General features: G+C 38.4%; 1 protein-coding gene across 4 annotated transcripts in view; it reads right to left on the minus strand.

Annotated features, from left to right (window-relative positions):
- Positions 1–17,594, minus strand: part of entpd6 (ectonucleoside triphosphate diphosphohydrolase 6) — an 80,379-nt gene that overhangs the window by 13,629 nt on the left and 49,156 nt on the right. For 2 of the 4 annotated variants that reach the window (XM_070840496.1, XM_070840493.1), the window contains exons 1-2: positions 3,968–4,054; positions 2,284–2,587 (exon numbers count right to left, since the gene is read on the minus strand). In XM_070840496.1, the coding sequence (XP_070696597.1) occupies positions 2,284–2,542 (259 nt within the window). In that variant the 5' untranslated portion in view covers positions 2,543–2,587; positions 3,968–4,054. Of the gene's footprint in view, positions 1–2,283; positions 2,591–3,967; positions 4,055–17,594 lie in introns of those variants that run through there. The other 2 variants (XM_070840494.1, XM_070840495.1) reach the window with 2 other exon arrangements.

Here is a 17,594-nt window from a genome sequence, read left to right on the forward strand (position 1 = left end):
ACGGACCGTCCTCTTTCTGTTTCTGCAGCATCTTTCAGTAAATGTGTGTGAAAACGCTCCTTTTAGATCTGGCCCCTCTTGTGACATCACACGCAGGGAATCTGTTGATCATGTGACCTCATCAAGGCTTTCAGCACACTGACCGACCGGCCCACTGAAAACCTGAATCCACCTGGCTGTTCTGCTGTCAGCTGCAAAAACCAAACAACAGTCTACTCCCCCCATCTGAGAAGGTGAAGACTAGAAGAGTCCGTGGGTGTGCTTCCTTAACGAGGGCTGGTAACAGTCCAAGCTGCAGGGTGAATCAATACCAGTGATCTAAGACTGACCTCAGTTAGTAGCAAGTTAGTCTATTGAACTTGGTGTTAGCATGTCACACGGCTAATGTGGCGCCACATAGACCACATAAACAAAGTGTTCGTGTCATCATGTCCAGCAGGGGCAACTCCACTGACTCCAAACGGAAGTCTGATTGGATGGAAGTCTATGAGAAAATTAGCCAACTTCTCACTTGATTTATTTCCTCAGTAAACATTTTCCTAATGAGATATGGTCCAAGTATCTACTAATTTCATTTAAATTCAGTCTTCTTCAACACAGCAGGATGTTCATTTAGTAAATTACGGTCCCATTTAGAGGAAAATAGACCAGGAAGCAGGAGAGGCTTTGGGGTGGGGCTACCTGTTGACTAGCCGATTAGAGGCGTGTCTGAACCTACGCAATCAGATGCAGAGGTCTTTGCGGATTGAACATCGGTTCATGTTCCAAAGCCAAGATGGTGACGCCCAAAATGATGGTCCATAAACTGATGGGTGACATCACGGTGGCTAAATGCACTTCTTTTATACGGTCTGTGGTAGCTCCTCATTAGATAGTTGGTGGGTCTTAAAGAGACAGAGGGTTCAGACAGAGGTCATACAGAGCAGTATGCAGTATGACAGGATGAGGAAAATAAAATATTTGAACATCACAGCATGTAAACAGATTCTCTTAGGACTGCAAATACAAGAGTGGACCTGTACATGAATAGACTGAATATGTCTCCTCTAAAGGTCAATAAAACCTGGCCTTTCCAAACCCTTTTATCTTTTATCACCCACCACCATCGACAGTAATCAGCTCTGGTCAGCTGATGTGACCATAATTGATGTTTTTCTCTAAACAATTATAAGCTCAACAAATCTTAAAGTCTATAGCTTGAGAGAGCTTAACTCTGAACACACATCACACTGATCAGCAAAGTATTAACACTAAACCCTTGGAGTGTGACGGTTCATGTACAGTGCTTAACAAATTCATCAGACCACCTGTCATAAAAACGAGAAAACACAAATATTTTAGAAATCTGTCAAAAACTTGTTTCAAATTAAACATTGTATTATTATTTATTAGGCAAATAACAAACTGGAACAACTAAATAGTCCTTATTCACATAGTTTAACCAAAAATCTTAATATTTTGTTTGACCTCCTTTGGCCCTGATTGTTTTCATGGACTTTTCGACCGTCTCTTTTGTTATTGAGCTCCAAATAGTTCCTAGCTGTTCCCAGAGACTTGCTTTGGATTAAATTTGTGCATGATCTATTTTCTAATTCAATAACTCCCAGATCTGTTCGATAGGATTCAAGTCTGGACTTTGACTTGGCCAGTCCATCAGTTCCACTACTCCAGATTCCTTTTACATCATTTCAAATACATCATTTTGATTAAAGAGCTTGCACATACTGGTGGATTAACCATTACAGAGATTAAAAAAATATTTTGGTAATCAGCAATACTGTTAATTTAGGGCAGGGGAGGCAAACACCTTACACTGGGTGGTGGTCTAATAAATTTGTTAAGCACTGTATACGTAGCTGAAATTTTTGGTATGAACGAATGCAGCATGGTTTTAGCCAGCAACTAACTTCAGTGTCGATTAAACAGAAATTTGAATTTATTCTAAAAGTAAAACTAAAATTGCTAGCAGCTGCAGGCTAATGTCCACATGCCTGTGGTTACACATTGCACCGGTCGAGGGTTCGCACACACCAGTTTATTCTTCCTGAATTTCCCCTCAGGGATAAATAAAGTAATTCTGATATTCTGACACACATGCATTTTCTAGATCAAAATACTGCCAAACTGTTTATTCCACTTTGTTAACATCCAGGCATTAATGTGAGAAGTGGCTAAGTAACCACACACAACAGCTAGCCAGTGTTGCAGATTAAATATTGTGGAATCATCTTTGCTGCTCTGAAACTACAACAGGACATTAACATCATGTGTCATTTGCTGTACCATTGTTCTCTATCTGGAACTTGAAGATGTGGATTCTGGTCCCAGTGCTCCCAGCATCGAACATGATACCATACTGGTAGCTCGGCCCAGCGGAGGATGCGGGCCTATTGTCTGCGAGCCGGTCTGAGTCGGGCCGGAGGTGGGGAGGTAGTTTGTAGGCTTCAGGCTTTGTGGCGGTGTAGTGACGCTTTACAAACATCAGGTAGGCAAGCAGGCAGCCCACGAAGAGGAACACTGCGGCCAGCTTTGGTTTCTTCATCACGACTCATTCTGTGCAGGGCTAACACAGCTGCATCCTGGGAGTCTGCTGAAGAACCAAAGAAAATACTGACTTGTAAGAAGATATCCACAAATCTATCTCAAAAATATTTGCCATTATTTGAGGCTTGGTGAAAGTATTTTCAGAGAAACAAAAACACGTGTTATGTCCTACTTACAACATAAGTGTGACATTAAACGGATAGAGATGTGAATGGAATTTGGCTTGGACTCTAATGGTATTTTTACCATTGACACCTAGTGATATGTGAAAAGGTTTGTATTTATTAGCAAATCAAGATTAAATTTATAGATGTTTGAATGGAATTTGGTGTGGACATATCTCAGTTGCTGCATCTGATCTGCACTGACTGCTTGTGGAATTAAAGAAAATGCACCAATGTTAATCATTACTGTTTGCCTACATACAAACCAACAATAAATTGACAGATATTTGAATTGGACTTTGAGTAGCTTCTACTACTGCAGCGGACCATTCATAATTCCACATAACACATGCATTAGATGTGGCAAAGGAAGAAGTAGCACTCAGTAGTTTCCTTGTGGGAGATTTCCAGGTGTTAGTTGCAGCTACTGACTCAACTCACAGAACTTAGTTCTTTTTGTTGGAAATCTCTTTCTGCTGAAAAATGTCACAGTACAAAACCAGTTAAAATAAGAATGCCCAGCGATCATGATCTGTTGATATTACTGATTCTTAAGTTTGGATGCATACAAGCTTCAACCCAGTATTACATTGCTAAACATTTGAATTGAGTTTGGTGTGGTATCATGCATGTTGCTGTAGTAAATAGCTTTTACTACAGCAACAGGACATTTATGAATTCACTTGAATCATTTCAATCCATGCGAAAATAGCTGCATCTAGGGCTGTTTGACTACATATAAACTGATATCAAATGTATATATATATTTAAATATACGAATAGAGTTTGGTGTGGTGGTATCACGTTAATTATTAAAGTGAATTGCTTCTACTATAGCAGCATGACTCAAATATTTTAATTTAAACAGTTGAATCTTGGGCTCCACTTAGCCTGCTGAAGAAATAAAAGATAATTTATCTATATTTCTCATCAGTGTTTGCCAACATATAAACTGATTATTAAATTGGAAGACCTGTGAATGGAGTTTGGTGTGGTATGATATAAGTTGTTTAGTGAGTAGCTGCTGAGGCAACAGGACATCAAGTTGTTTCAAACGTCCATTAGATATCGCCGAAGAAGGAACAACTTATTGTTTGTCTTAGCAGCAGATTTCCAGATGCTAATAGTTTGCTAGCCATTAGCTCCAACCTGAAAACTGCCAGCATTTAGCCGGTACCGTGTAGATGACAAACTAGCAACATGCTAACAGCGACCCGCCGTTTGTTACAGGACAAACCGGAACATGTGTGTTTACATACCGAGCCGGAACCGCGAGCAGCTGCTCCGTTAAATAAACACTTTGTTGACTTTTGTCTTCATGCTGAACTCTACTTTGACTCACTCTACTGTCAACACGGCGCTGTTTGATGACGTCAGACCGAACGGAGGTGGTAACGTGGCGGAAAATACGCGAGAACAATGAAGCATTTATTTACATACACACGTTTATACATTTAATTATTTTACTCGTTGGACTAATTAGGGCCCGAGCACCTAGCGAGGACCCTATTCAAATGCAAGGTTAATCATTATTATTATTGTTATTATTATTATTATCCCTAATAAATTGCAATGTTGTGGGCTTAAACATACTTGAAAACTCATGAAACTTTGCGCATGCGGCACTTGTGATAAAAAATTACGTGTTTTATGGGTCCTGAAAATGGGGTCGCAAAATGGCTCCACAGCGCCCCCCACAACATTTCAAAAATTAAGCCCCAGTTCCACTTTCACCGATGTGCTATACTGGCGACACTGGTACACTGATGTACCATGACCATGACCTACTCGTAGGGGTCGTAAAGTGGAATTGGAAAATTGCAAACTAGTCTGACGGGGTTAATCCAATCCAGTTTTCACCAAACGTCATGGCCTCAAAATTCAGTGTTTCACCATGAAACAGGAAGTGGTTAATAAATGGGCTCCACATGATCCAATCAGCACCAAACTTAACATGTTTGATAAGAGTCCCGCCCTGAAGACGTTTACATGTTAAAATTCAGTTATAGTCATAGCGCCACCTAATGGTAATAGGGAACAGTGTCTTATACGAATTTTGATCCTTCGCCATGAAAATTCAAAGTGCTGTAACTCGAATCTACCAAATTCAATATATTTGATGACAGTCTGGGTCTGAAGACACGTACAGTTTTGAACCACAGTCATGGTGACAGGAAGTGACATGTTCTATTCTCGGACGTATCCTTCCCAGCAGGCTAACCACAACCATAGACATTAATTCATGCAAACAAATAAAAAACTCATTTCATCTCTTTGTATTTTTTCCTTGATTTGTTTGAAAATAAGATATTGTATTATATTGAGTGTAATTAGATCTCTTCCTGCTCCCCAGAGGATGAGCCCCTCAGATGATAAAGACCCCCTAATCTTTGATCCAGGGCACCATGAGGACAAACTGTGCATGTTGGTCTCCACTCAGGCTGTAGTGTACTCTGCAGCCTGTAGGTGGCGTAGGCAGGACCATAGACTGATCAGTAAAAGTAAGAATAATCATTTCCCTCCTCTGAGTGTCTGTCAGCAGCAGCTGGTGTGAGGTCACCGCCATTCATTACCTCATTAACCTGCAGTGGTGTGTGAGGAGGGTCAGTGGGGAAAATGGTGTTTCATTCACTGCAGAGAGTGGCAGTGAATGCACCATATGGTTAAAGTGTGTGTGTGTGTGTGTGTGTGGTTATCAGCGTGGAAGAAAAACAAACTGTTGCACAAGAACAAAACCTCTGCGTCTCTGTTTATACACGTGTGAAGAAGTGGCTTCACATGAACACTGGTGTCCTGTGTGTAAGTTACGGCAAGTGGAAAGCACCAAATATCCTCACTTTTCGTACTCTGTTTGCTAAAACAACAAAAGGCTACAAAAGCGGTGTTCAACTGTCAGAATGCTGTTTTTTACAGTGCATAATTTTAAGCACAACTTTTGACGTTTTAAATAGCGCTCTAGTGATTAACATTAAAATGGCGCTGTAATGTTAAACGTTGCTTTTTATGTCTCTAAAACCTACCACATTTTACAGCGATCCAGTGATTAACATTAAAACACCGTTTTATACACCATAAAGCTCACCAAAAACGTGACTGATTGTTTACAGAAACTACAGAAAGCTCATTGTTCTATGAAACAGAGTGTGTAAGTGGCATTTTTGGTGGGTTTTCATAGTGCACAGTAAAAGCAGCCACATCCTGACAGTATGAAGGCCACTTCTTACAGCATTATTTTAGCAAATATAGTATGAAAAGTGAGAATATGTGGTACTTTTTGCTTGCCCTAAATTTCACATAGGAGACACCTGTTTGTGTCCCATGTGAAACAAAAAGTCAACATTGATGGATACTTTAACTCCGTTTCACACCGACACCTTTAGAAAGATCAGGGAGTCATCGGAGTGATTTTTAAAAGTTTGCAAATAGAGAAAATGTGACCTCATGTAAACTCAGATAAACACACACCTGATCAGAGTGATCAGAGAGTTTAGAGAGTGATCAGAGTGACCAAAGAGTGATCGTAGTGATCACAGTGATCAGAGAGTGATCATAGAGTGATGGGAATGCTTAGAGTGTGATCAGAAAGTGACCAGGGTCACTTGAGTGATCAGAGTGATCTTAATAATCCGAGTGATCAGAGAGTGATCAGAGTGATCTTAATGATCAGTTTATTGATCCCTTCTCTTAAGTAACTGATCTGAGTATCCTCAGCTATCTCCTCCTTTATCAGCGTTTCCATCTTTATAATAACTCAGTGGGGGCCAAACCTGTGACCTTCACGATTACCCCCCACCCTCCACCTCACCCCCTCCTCCTCTTCTTGCTGAGCCTTCATCATCACTCTGCTCCATATATGTGATTTAATCTATAAGCCTCTAATAGCTTTTTATCAGTTAATGGGTCGCAGGGACGTTAATGGTTCTGTAATCTTTCTGCTGCCTTTTTATTTTCATCACACTGATGGTCGACAGAACAAAAGTAGAGCTGAGTGGATCCTAATCGGCCCTCAGATTTACATACAAATGACATTTAGAGACAATTACGTCAGTTTGAGACACTAATCCAACTAAGTTGTTAATCGACACACAAAGACACACTAGAACACTTGAATGCAACATAGAAATATGGAAATTACTGAATGTAAAATGTCTTTCTTCAAACTCTGCTGAGTCACAACAGATAAAATATTACTACTACTGCTACCACTACTACTACTACTACTAATAATAATAATAACAATAATAATGTGAATATAATAAATATGATGCAACAAAAAGTGACATGTTTTATTTATAATAACTTTATTTATATTTTATGTGGAGACAGGCTGTTTATGTAGGTTTTGAAAGAAGATTTTTAAAGCCATGATTTATAAAGTCATATGTTGAGTGAGTTTTACAGATGTATTTGTCATTTTCTCGTATTTCGCGATCCTGGTGGATGTATTTACTCTAAACCAGATGATAGTCAGACTTGTTTTTTTTTTCTTTAGACTTTATTTTTTTAGCTCATTTCACGTGTGTGCTGTGTTCTCCAAGCTCATTTTGTCATCGATAACACAGAACAGACAGCATAATAACGTAAGCATCACATATAATTGATATTCTTAAGGGAGTAAAAAATTCTGATACAAATGATGATGAATAATGAAGTAAATAAGAGAAAAACAGTCTGAAATAAATGTGACATAAAGAGTTTAAAAGCTGCTACACAAAGAAGTCTTCAGAATGAGAAAAGAGAAATTTCTTCTTGAATAGCCACTTGAGTAGATTAGTGCTGGTGTAAAATGGTTTGAAAGTAAATCCGCTGAAAGTTTAAAACCAGATGACGTTTATGTTTTTTTGTATTTCTGAAGGTCCAGGAGCTTGAGCTGAGCAGGAGGGTCCAGGTCATGTGACTGTGGTCATGTATCTGCTCTATCTGGGTCATGTGATCCCATCAGGAGGATTATTAGGGAATAATTTGAAGGATTTCTGGGGATATAATTCAGCATGTTAGGATAATAATTGATAGAAGATTCCACTTTCATCTTGGAAGATGCTGCAGCCTCAGTGTGGATTAGAAGACGCTGCAGGGACATCTGGACCGAGCTGCCTTATTTTCTGAGCCTTATTAGGCTGCAACTTATTTATTTCTTATCATCTCTGCATCTTATCAGCTCTGATTATCATCTACAATCTGCAGCAGCTGCACAGACGACACACTCTCCATACTGTCACGGAGGCTTTCTGAAGGAAAAACATTGTCCCAAAAACTCACTCTTTGAACTATATTTAAAAGAAAAAGATGTGTGAAGCCACAGCTTGCTCTACGGAAACCCAACTGTGCCGGGAAAAGTAAAAAAATAAATAAATGAATTGTCATGATAATTTGTCCTTAATTAGGTATTCATGATTTTTAATGTTACACTTGTTAAGTTGCATCAGTGAGAATGGAAAGATTCATTTCAATATCATATAAAGCTGATAAGTACATATCTCATAATGTCGACCTTCAGTCATCTGATATCTGACAAGACCCTAATCTCCATTTCGTCAATCAGTCATTATTTGTATTTAGTCAAAATTTTGATTTTGTTTTCATTGATGTTTACTTGATTCTTCTTCGCTGCCTATTCTCATGATTTGTCATAAAAAACATTTCGCATGGCACAGTGGTACTAGTATACCAAAACTACCTTTAAGTACCTTTAAAAAGTTAAACACTTTCTCATGAGTATTTTTATTTTTGTTAATCCTGACATTTTGTGTATTTTTCTTTTCTTGGCATTAATGATATGCATATTTCACCAGAAAAAGTTTGAAAATCTTGCTTATTTAATTAAAATCCATGATTTTCTTTGACATTTCTTTGCAATATATTTCATATATGACCATTTATTCTGTATGAATAGAAATATATTCAAACCCTTTGAAGATCACCATCAATATTTAATATTGTACTTTATTTCTGTCTTCTCTCTGCTTTATATGTAAAATGCTAAAGTCTGAAATTTCAGTGTTCACTGATTTTGTGAGCATATAATAAACAGTATGAAGTATGAACAGTAAGTATGAAAAAGATATCTGAATAAAGAACAGACATGGAGGACGACTTAAAATGTAGAAACAAAGAAGACCAAAAGACAAGGTAAAATATGACAATTTTAAGGATTTTAAAATTAAAACTTTAAGAAACAGGAAGCAGATTAATACATAAAGAGAATAAGTTCCTGATTCTGGACAATAAAAATATTTAGCTTCAGCCTCTAAAACCTGCTGATCAAACAGATTTTTGACATCCAGGAAGAAGAAAGTGGATGAAATCAAAAGCTCTGATGTTTTTCAGATTAAGAGAAGAAATATTCTCCTCCTGCTGAGTAATTGGGGTCATGATGACATTTTATAAAACCAACAGAGCTTCTAAAAAAAACAGTAAAGGAGAGTGAATGCCAGCATCTCTGTCCGTCCAATCCACCCGCTGCTGAGCTATTTTTGGAGAGAAAAAAACGAAAAGAAATGATGATTAATGTTATTGGATTATTTACATTGCCCTCAACATGATTGAGCCACAGAAATGAAATTAAAATGTGTGTTGAATGGGATTTTCCAGGAAAGTCCTGTAAAAACCACGACGGTAATAAGGAATGACTAATTCTCCCAAAGTCGATTAAACACCATCTCATCCCGCAGGAAAATATACTGCAGGCCACAGAACAAATAAGATCTGGATTAGACAACTGTGGCTACATTAAGAGGCAGATTAAAGTGTTTTTCATCCATTATTTTCATTATTATTCAGTGTGTTCTTGTTCTGAGGGCTTAACTCTGCTGGTTAGTCCAGAAAACAAGCCATTAGACACAGAAATGATCATATCTGAGAACACAACTGCAGGACACTCTCAGGACTGAAGGAGGATTATTTTCTTGATTCAGATTCTTTAACAGTTTGAACAAATTGTCTAAAAAAAAAAAAACAGAATTAAATAACAATCAAATTTTTTCCCCTCTAGTTTCAGTGAGATATTCACATCATCTGCATGAAACAAAGTCAACTCAGTTTAGAAGCAGAAAGTAAAGCTGATCCAGGACCATCAAGGGCTGAGCAGGCTGATTATAAAACACTAATAATAAAAGATCATAAAACATTAGTGGCCAGAGGAGGCTTCCCTGAGGGACCTCAGAATTTAACTGTTTTAACTTTTCTAGTTATCTGACCTTGTATGGTAACCCCAGTATTTTCAAACTTGGGCCCTATTTGTACATATTCTGGTGTCTAATTGACAGGCAGGTGCAAACAGTGCTGGAATTGTTCCAGTAGATCACCTTGAAGATTATTATTAAGTGTTTGACAAAATTATGGAAAGGATCCCTACAGGTACAGACCTGGAAGATCCTTTTAGTTTAACCACAAACAGCCGTTATATCGCTCTCTTCAAAGACACCAGAATTCCATTGACCACAACAGCCATTTTAATTTGCAGAACACAGGAGTTGCTGGTTTACTGCTGCCTTGATCAATTATTTTTATTTGTGTCATTTTGTGACTTTTGTGTTTTAAAGGGTTAGTTCGGATCCAACACAATATCAGTGTAACACACAATAGCACAAACACACCACACAGGTCATTTTGGACTGGACTGAAAAGTTGTTTTGGTTCTCACCTGAGTGAGATTTTTGTGTTCACACCTGCCCAGAGTCCAGTTTAGCCACATAAAAAACACAGGTGTGAAAACACCTTAACGGGTGCCATACAGGTACATTATCAAGTACATAATTGGGTACATCACCAGGTACATTATCAGGTACATCAACAGGTAAATGATAAATGGACTTGTCTAGAGCCTTTCTAGTCTTTTTGACCACTTAAATTGCTTTTATATTACATCCTCATTCACACATCATTCATACAGGAGGAAGGTAAGTTGGAGGAAACTATTCTTTTACACACATTCACACACTGAAGCTATGTTGTCCTTGCACACTGGGGTTCAGTGTCTTGCACAAGGACACTTTCACATGCACTGGAGGAGCCAGGGATCGAACCACCTCTGAGCCACTATCCCTGGGCCACATTATCAGGTACATCAACAGGTACATTAACAGGTTAACTGATTTAAATGTTGTTGGTTAAATGCTGAGCAGACATCTGCTTGGGAGCATTCATTAATTAATTAGTTGATTAATTCAGTGTTCAGACTCTGTTTTTTAAAAAAGTGCCAGTTACTAATGTTGTGGAGGATTTATATACAAATATTGAGGTATTTGTACTCAGGGCCGGTAGTTGAGTAAATGCATTGTTGGAATCAGTCTGGCTGACCTCAGTGAAGGATTAGCTGTTTGAACTTCTTTCATTTTTCAATCTATTTTAAACAATGCCTTCAGATTAGCCGTCAGAGTCAGAGTGCATCAAATAAAGAAAATTGCATTAAATTATCCCATTAATATTATTATATTTGCTGCTGCGACAGGCTCTGCTCCAACATTATATAATGAAACAAAGTGGTTTTACTCACTTATCCCCCTCAGCCCTCATCTAGGAAGGAGCCATGCTAGTAAATGAAAATTGGATTGGCCTGTTATAATGCAGCCGCATCCAAATGAAAAACTGCAGAGAGGACGAGCAGGAAATCATGTTTTTATCCTGCTGAGACTCAATCATCATCCCACTGTTTATTCACTTTGCTCACTAAAGACACAGAGTACATGAACAGGGATCTTTCTTACAAAGAAAAAGCATACAGTACAAATGATAAAGTGGCTTCAGACATCAACTGTAGTAAATCTGATCCTAAAAACCAATTGTGTTGCCTCAGTACACGCAGGTCTGGAACTCTAAATTAGAAAGTACTGAAAGTCTTTCAAGTATTCCGCCATTCGGTATTGCAGTGCAGATACACTAACATGATGAGCAGGTACTGAATACAATGCTTCATCATCTCAAAACATGAAGCTGCTAAGTGTTTTACGTCACTTACTGTGATGATGCTACATGTGTGTTATTTTTTACAGTAAATGAACAAAAATCTATCTTTGTCTGTTTCTATATATGTTGGTTGGATCATGATAGCAGCAGAGATAAGAAATGACACAGAGACAGGCAGCAGCCACACGTTAACAAGCTGACAGGCCTTGAACCAGCGCTGTAGAAAAAGAGGGCTGCGACACTCTTGCCGCCACACGGTCACATGGCTCATGTAGCCCTCAGTAGTTCTTAACAGTGCTGTGCTGTCAACCTGCTTCAATGGTTTTCAGCTGGACAGACAGCAGCAGTGACTGCATTTACAGATATTTTCAATAAATATTAATGCATAATGTGCATTGATTACTGTTGTGATCCACCATTAATGTGTCCACTACTTTATTTGCATGTATTTATATAACTACACGGCAATACTGTAAAGATAGTAATGTAAGTGGTCACATCTTTTATTCAATCAGTAGTTACTACGTTGGCCATATTTAGTACTTGAATTTGATGACCACCTGAAAGTTGTTATGTTTCATTAGATGCTAGCTTTCAACACTGGTCGATCCCTGTTTGTTTCAGTGGTTGTCTAATGGTTTATTGAATGTTTTTGTACACTTCAGAAGTCATACTACTGCTGTTGTAGAAAGACAACTGAGTCATTTCCAATTACATCCATAAATGCCACGGCATCATATCTAACACCAGTGTGTTGTGAGAGGCACTGCCATACTATTGAAATTGCAAAAATGGAAAAGTTTAAATAATCTCTAGAACAACTCATTTTGGAATAAAATATTGATAGTCTGATACGTGCCACCCTAACAACAGCTTCATAGCCACTCATCCAAATACTTTTGGTTCCCTAAATCTGGGGCTTTGTGCATAAAAACACACGCACATTTCCTGAATATTTAACTTAAAAACCCTCTTACTAAAGCTCAATGTCTGCACTTTAAATTTCTAATCGCTGTTTCATTTGAAATGTGCTTAAAGGGCAAAGCCAAAAGTTGTGTCCTTTTCCAAATTTTTATGGACCTAACTGTGTAAGTCCCAAACCAACCATACTAGCCTAACACAAAAACTCCACCAGCCTTACCATCGCTCCACCAAACTGGTCACAGCTCCATCAGCTTCGCCAGTGCTCCTACAGAAATGGTGAAGTGCTATATCACATATTGTGTTAATTTTCTGACTATACTTCCAAACAAATTTTGATTTTTTAAGTGGCGCTGGCACTTAAAAATCTGGCTGCTACAGATGTAACACACAATTATACTGTTAATTGCATACCTAATTGCCTTTTTGATCCTTTATAGACAAGTGGCTTGTTAGGTTATCAAAGTTTGTGCCGGTGAACTGATATCTGTTTATATCACAGATAAAGAGATGGTTATAAAGGAAATAGATATTAGAGCATAAATTAAAAGTTACTGATCTCCGCAAGAGTAGTGAAGCCAGACCTGTAAGGGTTCAGTTTGTCCAAATGAACAAAAAAACAGGGAAGTTTCAGCAGGAAACACGCAGCTGCTGAGAACCCTGTTTTAATGAAGCTGAGAACACGTGTCCTTGTTGAATCTGTGACCTGATCTGATCCAAGAGCAGCAAGTTATAAAAACCACAGCGACTCAGTGTTAATGCACATGTTGCGTGAGTTTAGCATCAGTCCAGATGTTGACAGCTGCAGTTTCTCCTCAATAAGCTCATATAAGAGACACAAAACAATTCATGGAGCAGCATTAAGCTCCCAACACATTAATGGATCCTATAGAGGCAGATTTCATAATATACAGCCCACAGAGTCTCAACACACACACACACACACACACACACACACACACAGGTCATTCATTTACTTTCATTCATTTTAATTGCATTGATGGGGCAGCTCCAGTTTTTTGTAAACCTGGGTCTTAATTGTCGATATTCTGGTGTCTAAATGACTGGTAGGTACAAAAGGTGTTGCCACTGACAGGCTCAGATTGTTATTCTGGTTGGTTTAACCACAAACAGACGTATTATTGCTTTCTTCAAACACACCAGATCTACTGACAAAGACAACTCCTGAGTTCTATGAGGTTTTTTTTGTCAATGGAGCCTGGTATCTTTGAAAAGACCATTATAATGGCTGTTTCTGGAAGTGTCTCCCCTAAATGAGATTCAGCCTTCTTTAATGTTATTAATGTCACCCTTGCCTTTAACAGGTGAAAATGACTGCTGTGAAAAAGGATTACAGACTTCATCACCAAACAGTTATAGAAACTCCCTAAGAGGAGCTTCCTTCAGCTCACATATCTTCAGGTGCTTTCCTTCTGTTTGTGTCCACACCAACATTAGCTCTGAAGGGACATAACCGGCCAGCGGTTGGCATAGCAACGTCACCTCTGCACGACATACATGCTGTGTAAAGTCTGGACCTCACTGTTGGTACATTTACATTTTGGTATGTTTTCCTCCATTTTTTCCATTGCGAGCTGTTGTTTGTGTTTTTAATGACTGCCATCTCTGAGAAAGTAGAAAAGTTAAATCTGTGTGTGAATTGACCCTGAACATTGATCATGTCCTGAAAAAAGTTCATTCTGGTGTTTGTGTTCTGGATCATACCACACATAAAAGGTAAAAAAAAAAAAAAAAGTATTTTGAGATACAAAATCATTATTATGAAAAAGTTTCTCAGGATAATGTTCTTTTTTCACATTTCAAATCACATTGGAATTACTAAGCTGCCATATTTATGTGATCAAGCACTTTTCTATTTCTTATATTGTATATTCCAGCAGTCTGGAAATGAAACTGCAGCTTCAGCTTCAGAATTAAATCCTCTGAGTTTAATCATTTAGCTGCAGAGAGAACATGGCTGTCAAGTTAGATTAATATTGTTATATTACTGTACCTACAGTTAGATTACACGTTGTTAGATGACATACTGTTAGATGACATATTGTCTTCCAGCCTCCCGACCTTTAATATCAGCGCAGTGAAACGTTAAAACCTTCAGTCAATCTGCTACACAGCAATTGAAGTGACTGCAAAGCTGATTCAACACAAACTTAATCAAATCAAAGCTAAACTTTCATTTCACATCACTTAAAGGTCGAGTTACACAAAGGATTCTGGGAAAAACAGACCATACCAGGAAGTGTCTTAGTCAGAGGAGGATAAAATGTTTATCTTTTCAAAATAAAATCAGTTAAATAAACCATGAGAAAGAGCTGGTGTTATTATGTTGCTGAATAAAATAGAATACACAATGCATTCAATTCATTCAATTTAATAAATGGACTTTGGACTGGTGACAACAGTCCTGATCTAACTACAACCCAACTGTTGTTTCTTTTCATGTTTAATAAGGTTTATTAACCATTAAAGAAGCCAGTAACTACACACAATAAATGCTTTATAATGTCACCTGATTACAAATTGGTCTGTTTAATGTTTGTGTCCTTGTGGCGTCTTCGTTTAAAAGGTAGATGAGGATCAGATTTGACAGTTTTTTCACATGGTTTCCTGTTGATAAATGGAAGCGTTCAGACACAAAAATCTGTTTGTATCCTGGCAAAAATTCGTCTCCCCCTCTCCTTCCCCTCAGCGCCTTCATTTCCTGATAACCTGTTAATTTTATTGTTTTTCACTCACATTACATGATTACTGCAATGACCCGGCGACTCAAATCACTTAATGCATTATGATTGAGGCCGGGCACTCGCCTCCTTTAGCCAAATGACTGTTGATATTTGCTTTTAATTTAAGCAATCCACGACAAGACTCATTAACATGCTGCTAGATTAACTGCCTCCAAGCTGAGGTTATCCGCCTCTTAATGCCCTTTCCATGGAGATAATCCCTGCTAACTTGGATTGGTGGCTACAATGAGATCAGCAGGAGTATGAAGAGATGAAGGAGAACCTGTCTGATCTGATCCCAGAGCTCCAGCAACCCCCTAAAAACTCCCAAAACCCTGACCCAACAGGCACGGCTTCCCTCTGTCAGACTGTCTGACTGCTCTTCTGTTGGCTGCAGGTTACTTTATGTGGACTTGATCGGCAGTGTGTCACAGACCCTGAAGGCAGCACAGACAGACAGACAATTGATTACTTAAACAACACAGATAAAATCTCTTCTGAGATAATCCTGAAACCTCACTCGTGACTGATTCATAATCAGTCAAATGTTTGGGTTTCTCCAGTAATATATAAATTTGCTCAGTAGAAAACTGACTTTGAAAACGTCATACTTTCTACTAAATAATCATGTGGTAGCTGAGTGGTTATCAGGCGTTCTACATGACCTCATGGTCGCAACCAAAGGTCAACTGATTTTTTTTTTTTTTTTAGCTTTGCTCACTTTTATGAGCACAGTGCGAGATTGTACACTATTATACACTATAGACCTGCATTAACTTTACTCTAGCTTTGAAACTGAGCCTGCTAGAGCTTCTTAAACACTGTGTCCTATTGATGTGAATTAATCGGTCTACGTCAAGTCACAAAGGTTGCTTGTTTGATTCCAGCTGGTGACCTTTGTTCATATCTTACATTTCTCTTTTTCTGTCTTTGTCCAATAAATAAAGGCATAAAAAATTTGGTTCACAAATCATAAAATTACAAAGATACAAAGAAAAGACACCACAGAAAGGAAACATATTTTATTTGGAGAAGAAAAACTTTTGATTAACGCCATTTATTGAAATTATGTGTTCAAGTCCCTCAGAGCAGGATTACAATCACATCTCAGATCAACATCAGTTTCTTCTTCTCTGCCATCAATTTCTCTCTCTATGACAACCCCTCACATTGATGTGGAGCCCTTTGGAGGGTCTCGACCCTCAGCCTCACAGGGGTTTATTGGTTGATGCTTTGAAGACATGAAAATGATATTAATTCACTTTTACTGTTGTAGGATTCTAAATACGGTACTTTTACTAGTAGTAGAGTATTTTTATATTGTTGTATTGGTACTTCTACTCACAGTATTCAATCTAAATATTCCACAGCATTGAACACAGTAAAACATAATCAGACCAACACACAGATGTAGAGTGAAAGTAATGAAAATGAAAGTGATTAAGATGAAAGTGATGAGGATAAGCAATGAAGATGAGCAGTGAGGTCACAGGAGCCAAATCCAACCTTTGATTGAAGCAAAAAGTACGACATTAAAACACAAAGGATTATTATTATTATTATTATTATTATTATTATCTTTGTTATTGTGGGCTGGAAATAAATCTGTGAGTGGTCACATATGGAGGAGGACAGCTGGTGCATGTTGGGAGAGAGGAAGACTACAAAAGTGCAATTCTGCAGATAAACCTTCAACATTGGTGGATTATTTAATTTTCTCCTCACTGTGGTTTGTGTGGACTGAAGCATGCAAATGCTGAGACATATGGCTTTAACTTAACATGAGTGGTCAACAAAATGTCCCCCCCCCCCCCCCCCCCCCCCCGTCCCCTCCTCCTCCACCCTTAAATAAAATGAAGCGCTCACACTCGGCTGCTCTGTTGTCTGTTGGAGGTTTGTCAGGACTATTTGCAAGACCGAACCTCGAGGAAGCAGAATCCTGCAGGGTGTGATGATGATGATAATGATGATGAGGAGGAGGAGGAGGAGGAGGAAGAAGAGGAGGAGCAGGTTGTCATGACAGCCCCTCCTCATCTGTTTTTGTAACAGTTTCCATGTATTAATCTCAATGTGTTGCTAACATGTGAACAGACTGTAATGTAACGTAAAAACTGAGACCGTCATCGTTGCCTCTAACAGTTTGTGGACCGATTTCAATCTGCAGGACTCACTTTTTCTGTGAAAATACAAAATATGTGATGTTACTGTGCTCCTTCACCTTTCGTCAGCTTGCCAGCAGCACCCAAAGTGCAATATGAGCTAACATTAACTTAGTGTAACGGCGACTACAACACAGAATCCGACACAAAGACCACCT

This window comes from Pempheris klunzingeri, chromosome 12, assembly GCF_042242105.1.
Source record: "Pempheris klunzingeri isolate RE-2024b chromosome 12, fPemKlu1.hap1, whole genome shotgun sequence".
In the NCBI taxonomy this organism is placed as follows: domain Eukaryota; kingdom Metazoa; phylum Chordata; class Actinopteri; order Acropomatiformes; family Pempheridae; genus Pempheris; species Pempheris klunzingeri.